A 17,074-nucleotide genomic window follows, 5' to 3' on the forward strand; every position below is an offset into this window, starting at 1 on the left:
ATTACAACCTAGGGTTACAATAATTACACAAAATAAATATGAGAACCTTTACACATTCTCTAGGAAGAGAACCTTTACATATTCTCTAACACAATTGATAAATCATAGTTTGAAGAATTAAACATAAAATTAGTAGATCAACCTGAGTAACATTCTTGTTATATTCTGGATTATTCTCCACATGAATCTTTTCTTATACGTCGCACCTTATTGGGCTGAAGTCTCAAGGCTTTAGAATAATCTCCACATTTGGCGAGGCTCGGTCATATTGCATCAACTCCTTCGCTACTTCTAACTTATTTTCAGCAGTAAAAGTCTCACTGAGCACAATTGTCATGACCTCAAGAGCTGGACAGGATGCTAGTAGAATTTTTATCAACTCTAACTCCACACTTGCCTTAAAGGCAAATTCAACATATTTAAGACAGGGAAGTGTGAAGTTTCCCTTATTCTGAACACTCTTCCCTGAACATTTCTCAAACGATGAAGCCTAATTTTACACGAGAGTAAATGTTAGATTACTCATCATTCAAGTAAGATTTGAGATAGTATTCAAGCAAGCTGAAAGATAATAGGTGAACATGATATATGAGCTATGGAAAACACTTACATTGATGCATAGTCGTTGTAAGTGAGGAGAGCTTCGAAATAAGCAGAGGATAAAAGGGACTGCATAATTACAATTTAATGGTACTTCCAAAAGTTTAAGAGTTTGTAAAGATTCCAAATCTTCTCCAAGCTTTTCAAGAGGTTCAAGATCACAATAAAGTTTACAATTCTCCCATGCTTCTCTTCAATCCAGCATCCTGCAAAAGTACCGCATCCACTCCTATAGTTTTTATATTTCCAGTGGCTTTCAGGGATAGACTAGACATAATGTCTTTCACAACCAAATCTTGAAGTTCAGGAGCACAAATTGTAAAATTAATCATCTTTCCGAGGATACATAATGTGAGTTTCTGTAATCGTGAGCAAAGGGAAATAAGCTTTTCCAACATCTGTGCCTCTAATGCTCCGACTGGTACACTGGATATATGCAGGTCCATGCTAATAAGGCAAGGAAATCCTTTGAATGTTGGGGGGAGATTCAGATCATGGCAATTGAATAGTGTCAACTGCGTCAACCCCACAAAAGAATACAAACAACCAGGCAGCTTTTGTGACAGAGACTTAATATAGTTTTTGAGAACAAATTCTTTGATGCTACTAGGAGAATCCAATAGTAATAGCCAATGATTGATGTCGATTTCTGAAAACATCCAAGAGGGGATAGTAAGATCAAGTTTATGAATAGGGCCAATGTGACGAAGTAGAATATTTTCAATGATTTCTGAATATACACTCTGTTAAATGTAATGGCAAGTTGCTGATAATATCATTGCTCTCTTTGCACAGCTGCTTGCTCATTCCTGCAACAAAAATAACAGATTTAGAGCAAATTCTTGAACTAAGCTTAAACTGCTTCTCCTTAGCTTGCTTGTGGTACCAATACCTGCTTTAAACTTCACATAAAGCAGGCCAATTATTAAGATGGCACTAAGCTAAGAGATACATAGATTTTGCGCCCAAGTCGCGATTATCGAGTTCTTTACCGCTTAAAGATCTCAAGTACATCTCACTTATTGGTACTTTTTTTTCCCACTAAAAAGTGTCAGTCTTCTGTTTAAAAATCATATTTCTGAAATATATGGAAGAACATCATCCTCAAAATTCAGAGTATATGATACCAAAAATAATCTTAAATTTTTCATTAAAGCCTTTCAGCTATTTACTAAATTTCATAAGTTATTCAGACTTTCGCTTAGAGTGATCCGAATAACTTAAAATAGGCTCTACAAAATCCAAATTAATAGGCAATTTGCCAACAATCGTCGAATTATAGACCATTCAATGGATTTTAGTTTCTAAACAAGATTACAAGAACCAAGCTCAATTATAAAGTGAGAAAATTGTGAAAAAGGATTTTTAAGAGGTCGACTTTTTGAAAAAGGATTTTTTAAGTAAAAACTTGTGAAAAATGACCTTTTAAGTTGCATTTTGTTTATGTGGTGTACTTGGGTGAGCTTGCGACCTTACGTGTGGTCAATGCCGAACCTCAGACGTTGACTATCACGTGTTAGTCACGTGACTTTTTTTTTTAAAAAAAAAAACCCAAAATTTCCCTCCTTTTCCGACCTAACCAATGAAAGAGTTAGGTCGGGAAAGGAGGGAAATTTGGGGATTTTTTTTTTTAAAAAAAAAAAAAAAATCACGTGACTAACAAGTGATAGTCAACGCTGGAGCTCTAGCATTGACCACCACGGAAGGTCACCCAAATACCCCATACAAACAAAATGCAACTTAAAAGGTCCTTTTTCACAAGTTTTCACTTATAAGGTCTTTTTTCAAAAAGTCGACCACTTAAAGGGTCCTTTGTCACAATTTTATTTTATAAAGTTCTTATCAATACAAAAAAAAAAAATTACTTAAATTACAAACTATTTGAAATCAAATTCTCATCTAGTTTATTAGAAATCAAAGAGATTAGTAATTTATACGATAAAACCACCCTAAAATCTTAAATAAATAAACCCTTTTTACCAAAATATATTCAATCTGCAAATAAAAACTACTCGCAATTTTAATCTCAAAATACAAATCGCACACAATCAAAGCTAGGGTTTAATTATCAAAATTAATAATGTTATGATATTTAAATAAAGAAAGCCCCAAAATTTGAATGCAAGAAGAAAGCTGAGAACTTGATGAGTTGAGAAAAAAAAAATAGAGTTGAAAAAATGAGTAACCTGATTGTCATGTAGAGTCCAATGCCATTAATCTCAAATATAAAAATTCTTCTAATTTTTGTATTATGTGACGTCTGAAACAATTTGATGAGAATTACCAAGAAAAAATATTGTTGTATTTCCTCTAGTTTACCGTAATCCCGTTAACGTACTTGTACTAGGCCTGTTCACGGGGGCTTGCCCCTCTATTTCCCCCAAAAAATAAAATTAGGCCGGTTAACTTCTTATTCTTATTTTTATTTTTTTATTTTTTTTAAAAACTAAATTTTCGTATTGAAATTAGTTGTGCTGAACTAAAATTATTTTGCTTTACTTATAGGAAAAATGGAAACTAAAAATCCAACCTTTGCGCGATTTGACAATAAAAATCCAACCTTTAATTAATCTCATAAAAACCCAACCTTTATACCCCACTGTCATCTAAAGATCCATTACCTGTTGATGACCGGTTTTTGTATGTTACATGCCACGTGTCAGCTATTAATAGGCTAATTTTTTTTAAAAATTTTTAAAGACAAAAAAAAAACCCAAAAAACCAATAACCGACCAGAACCACCATCATCAAACACCAATCACAAGCCCACAACTCCATTTCCTTCCCTTCACACCAACACCACCATCTCACCAATTTCAACCCAGACCACCCAATTCATCAATGAAGCCGCCAACCTCAAGCCACAACCACCACTAATTATTAGCTCCGCAACCCGCAATAACAACACCCACTACTAAAAATAGGCTAATTAGCGATGGACCGGTTCCGACGGAGCTATTTTTCCGTCGCAAATTTCAAAAATTATGACGGAATATATTTCGACGCAATTTATCGACGGACGATTTTCCGTTGTAATATTTCCGATGGAAATATTTTCCGTCGTGATTTCCTTTTTCCAACGGAATATTTTGCCGAAAATAGTTTGCGACGAAAAATTCCGTCGGAAGATGGAATTACGACGGAAATTATTTCCGTCGAAAAATAATAGGTTTTTTTAAAAAATTACCCAAGTTCATTTTTAACCTAAAAACTAAAGGGGGAATTGAATTTGTCGTTGCACAGAAGAAAGAGAAAGAGAGAGAAAGAGAGAGGAAAAGAGAAAAAGGGGACCACACCGCCGCCGTCCGTCACGCAACCTCCGCCATCCGTCACGCATCCGCCGCCGACGATGACCCAAACGGAGCCGACAATGTAAGAGAGAAAGAGGACGAGAAGGAGAAAGAAAAAGAGGACGAGAAGGAGAAAGAAAAAGAGGACGAGAAGGAGAAAGAGAAAGACAAGGGCGGTTGAAGGGGCGGCTTGTTTTCCGTCGAGCCTCCGGCGCCGCGTCTAGGTCAGTTTACAACTTTTTTTTTTGGTTTTTGTTTTTTTTAATTACATTCAAATCTGACTTTCTTTGCCCTGACCACCACAACCGCAGCCTCCGGCCTCCTCCCTTCCCTCGCCGTGGCTGGTTGTTGTTGCCAGCGCCGCGTCAAAGTCAGTTTCTTGATTTCTATCCATAGGCACCTAAAATTATTTGATATTAGAATGTTAGAAGAAAGAACTAGTCCATTTGATGGAAAACACCTAAAATTTCAGCCATATAGGCCAAATTAGCTTGAATAATCAAGAATAAGAAACCTTACCTTATATTGTTGGTTGTTTTTTTAACAATTTTTTTTATTATCATCAATATTTTGTAGGAGACCTACCAGAAGAAGCTCGAAGAAACAAGGAGTCAGGGGATTCAGAAGTGTCCCAATGAGTTGTATTGGGAGATGGTGGGTGGGCGCAATAAGAAGGGTCGTGTGAAGGGACTTGGCCAAAGTGCAGAGCTCTACTATGGCAACCGGATGGGTCGAGTTTCCCGTTCTTCACAGCAATACACGCCGTCTATCATTTCTCAGATGCAAGATCAGATGGAACATAGGGTGCAAGCTCTCCAATCTCAAATGGAAGTCGAGATGCAAAGCCGAATTGACTCCCAAATGACTGAAATAAAGAGGAGATACAAGGAGAGTATGGATGAGATGATGAGTCGTTTTACCAACATCGACTCATGTTCCACCATTCATCCTCAGCATCGAGACCTAAGGGACGACCCGGGTAGTGGTGGAGCAGGCCAGGGTACCCAGGCGATTGCGTAGCTTAGCTTTAGTCTAGCAAAGATCCACTCTAACATAGCTTTTATTTGGTATGGATACCAAATTATGGACTATCTTTTGTACTAGTACATAATTATTATATATATATATATATATATATATATATATATAAATAAATATAATTTCGTAGGTTGGTAATTAATTTTTGTTAAACAACAACTTCAGGTTTTGAAATGCATTTTTTTTTGTCAATTTATTATAAACAAAATTCAGGTTTGGAAATGTATTTTTTATCAAAAAATTTTGGCGGGTTGGAAGGTCGTTCCGACGGAATTTTTCCTCGCAAATATAAAATTCCGACGGAATTTTTCCTCGCAAATATAAAATTCCGACGGAATTTTTCCTCGCAAACAAAAAATTCCGTCGGAATTTTTCCTCGCAAAAATGGTTTTCCGACGAAATTGTTCCTCGCAAGCAAAATATTCCGACGGAATTTTCCGTCGGAAAATATATTCTGCGACGGAAAAAACCGTCGGAATAATAAGGTTGCGACGGATGTTTTTCCGTCGGAAAATTGGGACGGACCTTAAGCTAAAGTCAATTTAAATTCCGACAAAGTTATTTACGTCGTAATTTCCGTCGGAAATGAGGTTTACGACGGAACTTCCGTCGGAAAATGGCCAATTTCCTACAAAGTGTTTTTCGACGGACGTTTCGGATGAAATTCCGTCGGAAACCTCATTTCCGACGGATATTGAATAAGTTCCGACGAGTTTTTTCCATCGCAATTTTGCTGTTTTCTTGTAGTGACCGCATCTCACACCCCACGCACACCAGCCCACGGCTCCATCACGCATTCAAACCACTGCCACCAACACTAGTCACATTCAACACCACCCTTACCATTCACTCAAAATGGTCGGTTTTCATGGGAGAGGGGGTTGGGGTGGTCGGTTTTCATGGGGGAGGGGTTAGGGTGACTCGAATTTTTGGGGAGGAGGGGTTAGGGTGGCTCGAATTTTGGGTGGTCGTGGTTGGGTGGTCGTGGTTAGGTGGTTGTGGTCGGTGACCGGAAAAGATGGAGGAGAAGGAAAGAGAAATGAAGGTTGAAGGAGGAAGGAGGAAGGAGAAAGAAAAAAAGGAAAAAAAATAACATGTTAACAGGTTCAAGGTCAAATGGATCTGTAAAAGAAGGTGGGGTATAAAGGTTGGATTTTTATGAGATTAATGAAAGGTTGGATTTTTATTGTCAGACCGCCTAAAGGTTGGATTTTTCTTTTCCATTTTTCCTCACTTAAATTGTTTTTACTAAATTGAAATGATGTTACTAAACTGAAATTGTGGTGTTTTGAATCAACAACATTTTGGTGTAGCAGGCCACACCGTGTGGCAGGGGTTACCCGGGTTATTTTGTTAGGGGTTATTCGAGTTATTCAGTCAGGGGTTACTCGAGTAACTCGGTCAGTAGTTACTTGAGGGGTTCGGACAAGGGTTACTAGAGGGCTTCACTCGGTCAAGAATTACTCGGTCAAGGGTTACTCGAGTTACTCAGTCAAGAGTTAATCGAGTTAATTACTCGATTAGGGGTTACTCAGTCATGGGTTACTCGATCAGGTATCACTCGACTTTACTCGATTAGGGGTTATTTAAGGAATTCGGTCAAGTGTTACTCAAGTAATTCGATCAGGGATTACTTAATGAGTTCGGTCAGGGGTTACCCAATAGGGTTGACATTTCTATTATAAAAAAAAATCCAATCTCGCACTACCTTCTGGTTTCAGGAGAAAGACGTACTTCAGGGTTCAGTCAAGGGTTACTTGAGGGGTTCGGTCATGGATTACTCGAGGGGTTACTCGGTCAGGGGTTACTTGAGGGGTTACTCGATCAGGAGTAACTCAAGTAACCTACGCCCTACAACTCGAGTAACCCTTGATTGAGAAACTCGAGTAACCCCTGACCAAGTAACCCCTACCACACAGTTCAACAATCTACATACATAAAATTGTGTTTTTGAATGCATGAAGAAAGTTGAGAACTTTTTTTTTTCCCCCGTTTTTTATACTTCCTCCGTTCTTTTATTATTGCACCACTTGCCTTTTAAGGAAATTTCACAAATATTGCACCATTTTTATTTAAAGAAACAAAATAAGTGTGTTCACACTATAAATATCTAATATACCCTTACTTTTAACAGTTGATTCTTTACTTTATATTTACATCACATGGATTTTTTTTGTACTTTTACCTTCTCTCTCCATTTTTTTCCCACTATCAAAAAATGTGTGCCCAACATGTATGGTACAATAATAAAAAAACGAAAGCAGTATGATTATTCCTTATTTTTTTAACCAAATAATCCACATTAATGTCATCATTGAGATAAATTTCTTAATAAGGGTTATTTTTTTATAATTCCAGAAAGATAGGGTTATCATTTCAGTGCGGCAATAGTTGAATTGAGGACTATTATTGAGAATTTCTAAGAAAAAAAAAACGAGGTAGTATATAGAAATGAATCTAGCAAAGTCACTACTATAGTACTATGTACTATATATTATATGAATGAAAAATGAACTGTTTGTAAAGTGTCAAAAGTAAAATGCTATGCAAACGAATTTATCAAGGAAGCTTCCTGAAGAAAGTCGTCTTCGTTTTCAAATACTCATTCATTGCATGATGTTTGAGTCATGCTCACAAAGTCAACAGAATAATTAACTACTCTTAAAAAAAATTAGCTACGGAGTAGAATTTTGACATTACGGGAGATTTACAAATAAACAATATGTAAAATAAGTACTCCAGATCCGTTCTCCGTACAGCATATGTACATGTGTCCAGTCTCCTCACATACAGTGACCAAGGTAATTGTATTTTTAAATAAAAATATTACATCCGTTATAGATTATGTGCAATAACTAGACATTTTTTTTCTCTACTTTATGTTAAATCGTTGAACGGAAGTAGTACAATAATTTTTTTTCCACTTTATATGGTAAAGTCAACATGACCCAACCTAAAGTCCTATCAAACAACTCACCCTTAAATATTTAAATGATATGCATGTGATGTATCCAATGTATCTAACGTAATTCCACAATTTTACTTATAAAATCATGTCTGGTCAAATAAAGCTACTTGACAACGTATTTGATGAGTACACATCCTTCACTAATTATCATATAGTTAAATAATTACTTGTACTTCCCATATATTATTAATTTTTTGATCAAATATCAAACTAATTATTCAAGTCACGAATCTTAATGTAATAATGTTATTTGAATAATGCACCGTACCCTTTTTCAAATTCTACATATTTCTTCAAATTACCACAGTACATGAAAATGAAGAAGTTATTCATTTTGCTCTTTCTTCTGTATTCTTTGATTTGCATACAATGTAGTGTTACGACTGCTACCGGTTCTTCTGAAGCCTTTCATACAATTAAACGAGCTGGAAAGTTGTCAACTACGCGCTTTGAAGCCATTTACCAGTTCGGAGACTCCCTCTCCGATACTGGTAACTTAATTCGGATTCCTGGGTCACATGACCCCTCCGCAAATCTCCCTTATGGGCAGACCTTCGGTAGTCCCACTGGCCGTAGCTCTGATGGTCTTCTCATGGTCGATTACTTTGGTATGGTTCACCTTTCACCTTTTATGTATATACTTTAAAGTATCAACTTTTATTACACTCGTATTAAATAAAATATTTTATTAATTATTATACAATGATTGTATCACGGATCGATCAATACAACCCTCTCTTAACCCCGGTAAGATAAGAATGGGGTTGATCTGATGATAGAATTACATGTAGATCGACTTATGTTGTATATTCAAGACTCACTACTACCACTAGTAGGATAGCTTGTAGAATAAAACAAGCAATTAGTAGTGTGTGGAATAAGCCATGCAAGATAGTGTGTAGAAGTCAAGTGTTGACTTGGTTCCTTTTGTGGTAGTGTGCTTTGTACACTTTGTAGTTGGCCTGTAGAATAAGTTGTTATATGTGTGCCTCGAATGCTCCATGTTGATATATGCTTTAGTATTATGGTGTTTGGAGCTTTAAGTAAAGAAGCATGGAAAAGGCTGACTTCAAATGAGCATATCTCAAGATCTAGAAGTGATATTGAGATGATTCAAGTTGGAGGTGATAGCTCTTCTCAAGAGCTTTCCAACGACTGGTCATAAGCTTGATTTGATTAAGAATCGAGGGAGTTATGACTGTTTAAAGAAGTGTTGTCCGTGCAGGGGGAGTTCGATCGAACCATTAAGAGGTTCGATCGAATCTTTTGGCAGAACTAATGCTCTTTTGATTTCTAGAGTAGGTGCGGTCGAACCTATGAGAGGTGTGACCGAACCACCCTAAGTTAGACCGAACTATGGGTAGGTTCGGTCGAACCTTTGAGCCCCTGTTCCAACGCTGCGATTTCTTCTTATTTTGCTCGGCATGTAATCTTAACCGTTGATTCATCTTGCACTATATATACTCTTGTTTTTCATTGTAGAGAGTAAGAGAGAGAAACACAAGTGAGACTTAGACCTTAAATTAGCTCACCAAGAACACCATCTTTCTCCATTGTAATTCTTCCTCCATTGAAGAGTAATACAAGCTCCAATCACCCCAAAAGTGGATGTAGCTCATTTTGAGTGAACCACTATAAATCTTGTGTGTTTTTATTTTGTTCATTTTTAATTGCTTTCTCATTTAGCTTTGCATTGTTCCTCAATCAAATTCAAAGTCCCAAAAAGGTGCTATTTCATAACACAAGTCAAACTTGGTAGAGTGTTATATAATCTGTAGCATGGGTCTTGTTGTAGTATCACTAATCATGAGAAGAGTGGTCACACAAGCATTGTTGTGTTGAGGAAAACATATTAATTACTTACTCTAAGGTTTTGAGAGAAAACATAAGAGAGTGAGTAGTAGTTAGTAGCTTGTGAGTGCAAATACTAGAGAGCTTGTGAGCTCACGAAGAGTGTTTGTAATTGGTATTGTAGCTCAAATTCAATAGTGAGATTGTCTGAGAAGGATAACAAAGTTACCCATAAATTGTTTGTGTTGTTTTTATTGTTTTTTGGCATTGTTGTTTATAATTGCTTGTTTTTGATCCCGGATTTCTAACAACTTAACTAACACTTTGTTGAAATTTTATTTTGGAATCATAGCCAAGTACTTTCACCTACCACTTGTGAACCCATTCCTTGCCAACGGAAGCAACTTCAACCATGGAGCCAATTTCGCCGTTGCAGGTGGTACTGCTCTAGACGCGACAACTTTGGCTACAAGAAATATTACATTGCGGCTAGCCAATGTCTCCTTGGTTTCTCAACTTAGTTGGTTTAAGTCTCACCTCCATAATATTTGTTGCAATCCAGCAGGTATATGTACTAGATACTCGATATACTCTTTCGCTTCAGTTTAGTTTCAAAGTTATGCACTGACAAATAATAGTGTAAATTAAAAGTCAAAATGTGTACTTTTTCAAAATGATAAAGGAATATTATTTTATACTCCATACTAAATTGCTTGCAGAGTGCAAAGAAAAACTTCGAAAATCTCTAGTACTAGTAGGGGAAATTGGAGCCAATGACTATAACTATGCACTCTCTCAAGGCAGAACAATGAAAGAAGCATATAAGCTAGTCCCCGAGGTTGTAAATACCATCATAGATGTTGTTAGAGTGAGTTACTTTGCATCTACATAACTAATTAATTCACATAATGTCGTCCACAAAATTTAAGTGATCGCGATTGATGCTATGTTTCTTGCATAATTTATTTTTCAGGAAGTGATTAAGATTGGAGCAGTTAACGTTGTGGTACCGGGAAACGTTGCTATTGGTTGCGTTACTTCTCTACTGTATAGATATGGTTCAAATGATTCCTTAAAGTATGATGATCTTCATTGCTTGAAAGAGCATAATACTCTTTCAAGGTTCCACAATCACCATCTAATACAAGCTATCAAGATTTTGAAACGTGAAAACCCGAGTGTTGCAATTGCTTATGGAGACTACTACTCAGCCACAACTTGGCTCCTTCGCCATGCTTCTTCGCTAGGTTAGTTATTGTCAATGTGCATTATTATTATCTAAAGATCTTACTGATAGAGGATAAAACATATTTCTGAGCCTCAATCACCGACTTAAGTTTTTGGTTTAGTTGGTTCTCTAACACTTACTATAGTAGTTTATGTTACATACTCATTAATTATGTATAATGTTTATTTTGTTACCCTTTTTTTCGTTGGACCTAAGTAGGGGTATGTTTGAAAATTTATGTATAGGATTTGAGAAAGATGGGCTATATAAAGCATGTTGTGGAATAGGTTCTTCATACAATTTTGATCCAAGCAGACCTTGTGGGAGTCGAGGTGTTACAGTTTGTACAAATCCTAATAGGCGCGTGAGTTGGGATGGGACCCATTTGACTCAACAATCATACAAATACATGGCAAATTGGTTGTTAGGACAGTTCCTACCTAAACTTTAATAAAGATCGATGTCTAGTGTATGGATCGAAGTAATATATCTTTACTTTAATCTAATATGAGCAATTTAATATCTAATAGTATTGATATTTATGTTTGTAATTAATATCTAATAGTATGGATATTTCTGTCAAAATAAATAAATAAATAAATAATAGTATGGATATTTATGTTTGTAATACTTTAAATTTATTTTCTATTCTTTCTTCTGATGCATTAAGAATTTTCATAACGAGAATTTCCTCATGTTCTTCCTCCTCTTTCTCACCAACCCTTGATCCTCTGACCTTGAGCATATCATTAGAATGATTTTTGCCAACAAGGCACAAGGAGGGTCAGTCCTTATTAGGGATGTCAATGGGGCGGCGCGGGGCGGATGTTGGCCTTCCCATCCCCATCCCCACCTTATATTTTCGTCCCCATCCTCATCCCCATCCCCATCCCCGCGGCGGGTCCAATTTTCATCCCCATCCCCGCCCCGCCGGGTACAACTCCAAAACCATCCCCGCCCCACCCCCACTTGGATATCCATCCCCACCAAAGACCCGTCTAATCCCCACCCAAGATCTACCTAATATCCGTATCTCAAATACACAATCTTACATAATTAATACAAATTATAAAATAAAACATTCTATACACATTTTTGTGTTATAATATAAGTTTCGTACAAAGTATTATAATTAATATTGTATTTCATGTAATTATTTTATATATAGAATAAAAGTATGTAATTTTGCTTTAAAAGATATATAGATGTGGGTATGAGGTGGGGATGGGGCGGGTACGAAGTAGGGGCGGGTGGGGCAGGGCGGGGATGGGATGGGGCGGGTACAACTTAAAAATCCACCCCCGCCCCATCACCCATGGCGGGTATGGTTTTAATCCCCATCCCCGCCCCACCACCCGCCAAACCGAGACCCATCCCCGCCCCATTGGGGCGGGGATGGGGCGGGTCTCCTACTAGACCCGCCCCATTGACATCCCTAGTCCTTATGTTTATTTTCCTTACGTTAAAAAAAAATTAAACAACATTTATCTCAGTTCTTTGCATTAATGCATGTTCTTTGTCAAACACGGTATGTTCTTTATCAAACAACTGTATATTCTTTTCGCCTTCCAGGTGCACCCGGGTATACTATCCTTTTTTTTATATATAAAATTAAGTTAATTAATTAACAGTATGTGCATTTTACACAGTCTACAAACCAAATAAAGAAAAATATTTTTCTTTTAAGGATGTAAATTAGTTTAAATAAAAACAATAAAACAGCCCAAAGCAGCCACAGTACATTACATAAGGTTCTCCCTCCCATCACGAGGGATCAAAAGATGGTTCCACAACACCACATAGTTCTATGGAACACAAATTTCATCAAAGCAGACAAAGTGACAAGGTTTAAAACTGCTTCTAGAAGACTTCCATGTCGGCACCCCATACCCCTCATGTCGGCAAGGTTGAAATTCAACATTGCATTTAATTAGCTAGCTTCGTATTAATTTCTGGTAGTTGTAGTAGTTGCTAATGAAGGCTATAAATAGCCATGGTTGTAGCTCGTTAACGGACAAGTCTTTTACATGAAATATAATTAAACACTTTGAGTGTTCTTAGGTAGAGTATTATCTCCCTAACCCTTGGTGGTGTTACTGTATCCAAGGTTCCTCTCTCAATTGTTCCTAGTGGTGTTTCTGTATCTAGGAATAAGTAGAGTTGTATCGTCGGAGCAGCCGACCAACGTGGTGAATTGGCTAATTCTAACCGACCCCTACTTAGTACGGTGTCAAATTGGTACCAGAGCCAGGTTTCGTTCACCATCTCGCCCAACCTCCATTGAAGCTGTCGAATTGCCGACGCTGCTTCAACACCCATATTTGTGGTAGCCTTAATTAAAACCACCCGCAAAATCACAAACCACCTAATCGCCTCCGTAAATTACCATTCCATTACTCTGTCGCCGACCACCATAAATAACTCACCTTCATTCTCCATCCAAGCCTCACCGTAACAAAAAAAATATATATAAAAAAAACACTTACCCAGCCGTGAACTCCACCGCATCACCACCATCTGTTCACTTATAATAGAAGGTTACCGAGAATCATGGAGATTGTGGGAGAATTGCTCTAATTTTACTCTTTCTTTGAATACTCTGTTCTCTAATTTCTCTAGTAATCTCTTTCTCTTTCATACAATTGCTTTGTTTCTCACGCTCTCTTTGACTAGTCTTATTGGGCTTTTATTAGTGTACTCCTATTTTTTTTTTTTTTTAAAAAAAAGGAAGTGAATGACGTGCGTGGCCATGTGCCAAAGAAGACCAAATACCACTCAAGAGTCTTCCATTTGTGATAATTAAAAAAATAATCTACTTACTTCAATAGATAAGTTTAAGTTAGGTTGTTGATATATTACATAAATTTCTTAGTTTATTTCCTGTACGTTCACTATAAATAAAAAAAAATATAAAAAAAATATATATAAAGAAAAGAGATATATATATATATATATATAGCACAATTCAGATTTTTTTATTAACAAAATGCCGCCGAGAGCACGTCGAGGAAATAATCAGCGACAACGTCCTGTCTATGACTCTATAATATCTGACATGCAACGAGAAATCCAAAAACTTCAACAACGTCTTGCACGTTATGAAGCTGCTACTAATCATTCCCATCAATCAGACGGAGAACAATCAGGTAGCCCAGATGAAGATTTCAATCCATTTCACGAACCCGAGGGTGAATATTCAAGTGGAGAAACATCTCGTTCCCGACGAACGCGCCATCCTCGACACCAAGGAAAGGAGTTTGGAATCAAAGTTGAAATTCTAGATTTTGAAGAAGGTGTTCATCTCGATGAGTTTATCGAATGGCTCCATACAGTTGAACGTGTCTTTGATTTTAAAGACATTCCGGAAGAACGCAAGGTCAAGCTAGTCGCCATCAAATTCAAGAAACATGCATCCATTTGGTGGGAGAATCTCAGACGACAACGTGAACGAGAAGGTCGTAGTAAGATCTGTACATGGGATAAAATGAAACGCGAACTCAAGCGTAAATTTTTACCCAGTCACTATCGCCAAGATATGTTTCTCAAGTTTCATCACTTGGAACAAGGAAACAAATCTTTGGCCGAGTATGTTGCCGAGTTTGAAGATTTATCAATGAAGTGCGACAATGCTGAACCGGAAGAGCAGACCATTGCAAGGTTCTTAACCGGTTTGGACCCAAAAATCTCCAAAGTCGTACAACTCCAACAATATTGGTCGTTCAACGACGTCACCAAGCTTGATGTGAAGGTTGAAGGCCAGCAAGCAAAGGAGAGAACTGGATTTAAGTTTGTCTCTAAGGAGGCTTCTTACCGTGGAAATACTCCCAGAAATTTTCCACCGAAGGCCAACTCTAGCACATCAACGAAGAAGGTTGAGAATTCAGTCACAACGAGCAAACCACAAAAGCAAGGTAACAACAATCCTACCTCCAGAAGATGTTTTAAGTGTCAAGGATTTGGTCACATTGCTTCTGAATGTCCAAATTCTAGAATAATTTCTCTTGTCGAAGAGGAATTGTTAGAAGAGGAACAGGTTGAAGATATTGAGGATGAAAACAATGAAGAGGTTTTGCACGCTGACGAAGGCGAATCGTTAGTTATTCGTCGTATCCTCAATGCCGCCCCAGTAAAAGATGATGAGTGGTTACGCAACAACATCTTCCACACTCGATGTACATCTCATGGTAAAATATGTGATGTCATTATCGATAGTGGTAGTTGTGAGAACGTGATTGCCGCCACCATGGTCGAGAAATTGAAACTGCCTACAAAGGATCACCCCTATCCATACAAGCTCACGTGGTTGAAGAAGGGGAATGATTTCAAGGTCTCTAAAAGAAGCCTTGTTGATTTCTCCATCGGGAAGAAGTATCAGGATAAGGTATGGCGTGATGTCATCCCTATGGATGTTTGTCACCTACTTTTGGGTCATCCATGGCAGTATGATCGTCTTGCAATTCATGATGGCTTTCATAACACTTATTCCTTTGAAAAGGATGGTGTCAAAATTGTTTTAGCACCTCTAAAAAGGGATTTGTTAGCAAAGCCAAACCAAGAGAAGAGTTTTGTTGTGTCAGAATCAATGTTTACAATAGCCTTGAAAGAATCCAATATTGCTTGTGTTCTAGTCATGCTCGAGGAAAATCAAGAAGATCAAGGAATATCGGACGAGATCCAACCTCTACTTCGCAAATTTAGGGACATTATGCCGGAAGAAATTCTTGAAGGTTTACCTCCAATGCGTGATATTCAACATTGCATCGACTTTGTTCCTGGAGCAGTCATCCCCAATAAGGCTGCCTATAGGATGAGTCCAAAAGAGCATGAAGAGTTCAACGACAAGTCATCTATCTCATGCAAAAAGGATTGGTACGTGAAAGTGTGAGTCCATGCTCAGTTCCAGCACTTCTTGTCCCAAAGAAAGACGGATCGTGGCGCATGTGCATTGATAGTCGTGTCGTTAATCGGATCACTATCAAATATCGCTTTCCCATTCCGCGCCTTGATGATTTACTTGGTCAATTGCACGATGCTGTTTTGTTCTCGAAGATTGATCTACGAAGCGGATATCATCAAATCCTAATGCGACCTGGAGATGAACGGAAGAGTTCTTTCAAGACCAGGGATGGATTGTATGAGTGGATGGTCATGCCGTTCGGTTTTTCCAATGCCCCTAACACCTTTATGCGACTAATGAATCAGGTATTCCGCCCTTTCATTGGCAAGTTTGTAGTTGTTTACTTTGATGATATTCTTGTGTACAGTCGAAATTCTGAAGGGCATATGAATCATCTACAACAAATTTTCCAAGTTCTTCGTGAACAAAAGTTGTATGCCAATCTAAAGAAATGTCACTTCCTCATCGACAAAGTGGTATTTCTTGGATATGTTGTCTCTAGCAATGGGATCGAGATGGATCCTAGCAAAGTTGAAGCCATCAACACATGGCCAGTTCCTCAATAAATCCATGATGTTCGTAGCTTTCATGGTCTAGCGTCCTTCTACCGCCGATTCATAAAAAATTTCAGCACTATTGCCGCCCCGCTCACTGAAGTACTGAAGAAGGAGAAGTTTGAGTGGATCCCAGCAGCTCAACAAAGCTTTGAGAAGTTGAAAATTATGATCACCCATGCACCAATTCTTGTCTTGCCATATTTTGATAAGCTTTTCGAGGTAGATTGTGATGCTTCGAGAGTTGGTGTAGGTGAAGTCCTCAGCCAGGAAGGATGGCCAATTTCTTTCTTTAGTGAGAAACTCAATGAGTCAAGGCGCAAGTACTCAACCTATGAGAAGGAATTCTATACAATTGTACGATCCTTAGATCATTGGAGTCACTATCTTTTGGCTAAAGCATCTTCACAGCCAACAAAAACTCCAACGTCGTCATGCAAGATGGAGCAAGTTCTTATCTCCCTTCCACTTTGTCCTCAAGAACAAATCCGGGACGCAAAACAAGGTTGCTGATGCCTTAAGTAGAAGACATGCCTTGCTCTCCACTCTTCAAGTCAAAGTCATTGGTTTCGAGGTTCTCAAGGACTTGTATGAAGATGATGAAGATTTTGGGGAAATATGGAATAATTGTTCAGGAGGCCCTCAACGCTAGTTTCATCGACAAAATGGCTACTTATTCAAGGGAAATCAATTGTGCTTGCCAAGGTG

At 37.8% G+C, this 17,074-nt stretch overlaps 2 protein-coding genes across 2 annotated transcripts; one reads left to right on the forward strand and one right to left on the reverse strand.

Annotated features, from left to right (window-relative positions):
- Nucleotides 1-223: 223 nt before the first annotated feature.
- Nucleotides 224-1,614, reverse strand: LOC110739553. The gene is made up of 5 exons (XM_021920035.1): nucleotides 1,553-1,614; nucleotides 1,426-1,492; nucleotides 819-1,343; nucleotides 611-739; nucleotides 224-490 (listed from the first exon to the last, which is right to left on the reverse strand). Exons 1-5 carry the CDS (start codon nucleotides 1,612-1,614, stop codon nucleotides 224-226), a joined length of 1,050 nt encoding a protein of 349 aa, XP_021775727.1.
- Nucleotides 1,615-8,082: 6,468 nt separating this feature from the next.
- Nucleotides 8,083-11,543, forward strand: LOC110720791 (acetylajmalan esterase-like). The gene is made up of 5 exons (XM_021899831.1): nucleotides 8,083-8,504; nucleotides 10,040-10,252; nucleotides 10,407-10,555; nucleotides 10,661-10,934; nucleotides 11,161-11,543. Exons 1-5 carry the CDS (start codon nucleotides 8,207-8,209, stop codon nucleotides 11,364-11,366), a joined length of 1,140 nt encoding a protein of 379 aa, XP_021755523.1. The 5' UTR covers nucleotides 8,083-8,206; the 3' UTR covers nucleotides 11,367-11,543.
- Nucleotides 11,544-17,074: the final 5,531 nt, after the last annotated feature.

The sequence above is a fragment of the Chenopodium quinoa genome, unplaced genomic scaffold (genome assembly GCF_001683475.1).
Source record: "Chenopodium quinoa cultivar QQ74 unplaced genomic scaffold, ASM168347v1, whole genome shotgun sequence".
NCBI lineage: Eukaryota > Viridiplantae > Streptophyta > Magnoliopsida > Caryophyllales > Amaranthaceae > Chenopodium > Chenopodium quinoa.

Coding starts and splice junctions, on each gene's coding strand:
- LOC110739553 (XM_021920035.1), bottom strand. CDS start 1,614: ATGTACTTGAGATCTTTAAGCGGTAAAGAACTCGATAATCGCGACTTG. Junction 1,493..1,552: donor GACTTGGGCGCAAAATCTAT/GTATCTCTTAGC, acceptor AGTTTAAAGCAG/GTATTGGTACCACAAGCAAG. Junction 740..818: donor AAACTATAGGAGTGGATGCG/GTACTTTTGCAG, acceptor CCTCTTGAAAAG/CTTGGAGAAGATTTGGAATC.
- LOC110720791 (XM_021899831.1), top strand. CDS start 8,207: ATGAAAATGAAGAAGTTATTCATTTTGCTCTTTCTTCTGTATTCTTTG. Junction 8,505..10,039: donor TCTCATGGTCGATTACTTTG/GTATGGTTCACC, acceptor TTGGAATCATAG/CCAAGTACTTTCACCTACCA. Junction 10,253..10,406: donor TATTTGTTGCAATCCAGCAG/GTATATGTACTA, acceptor AATTGCTTGCAG/AGTGCAAAGAAAAACTTCGA.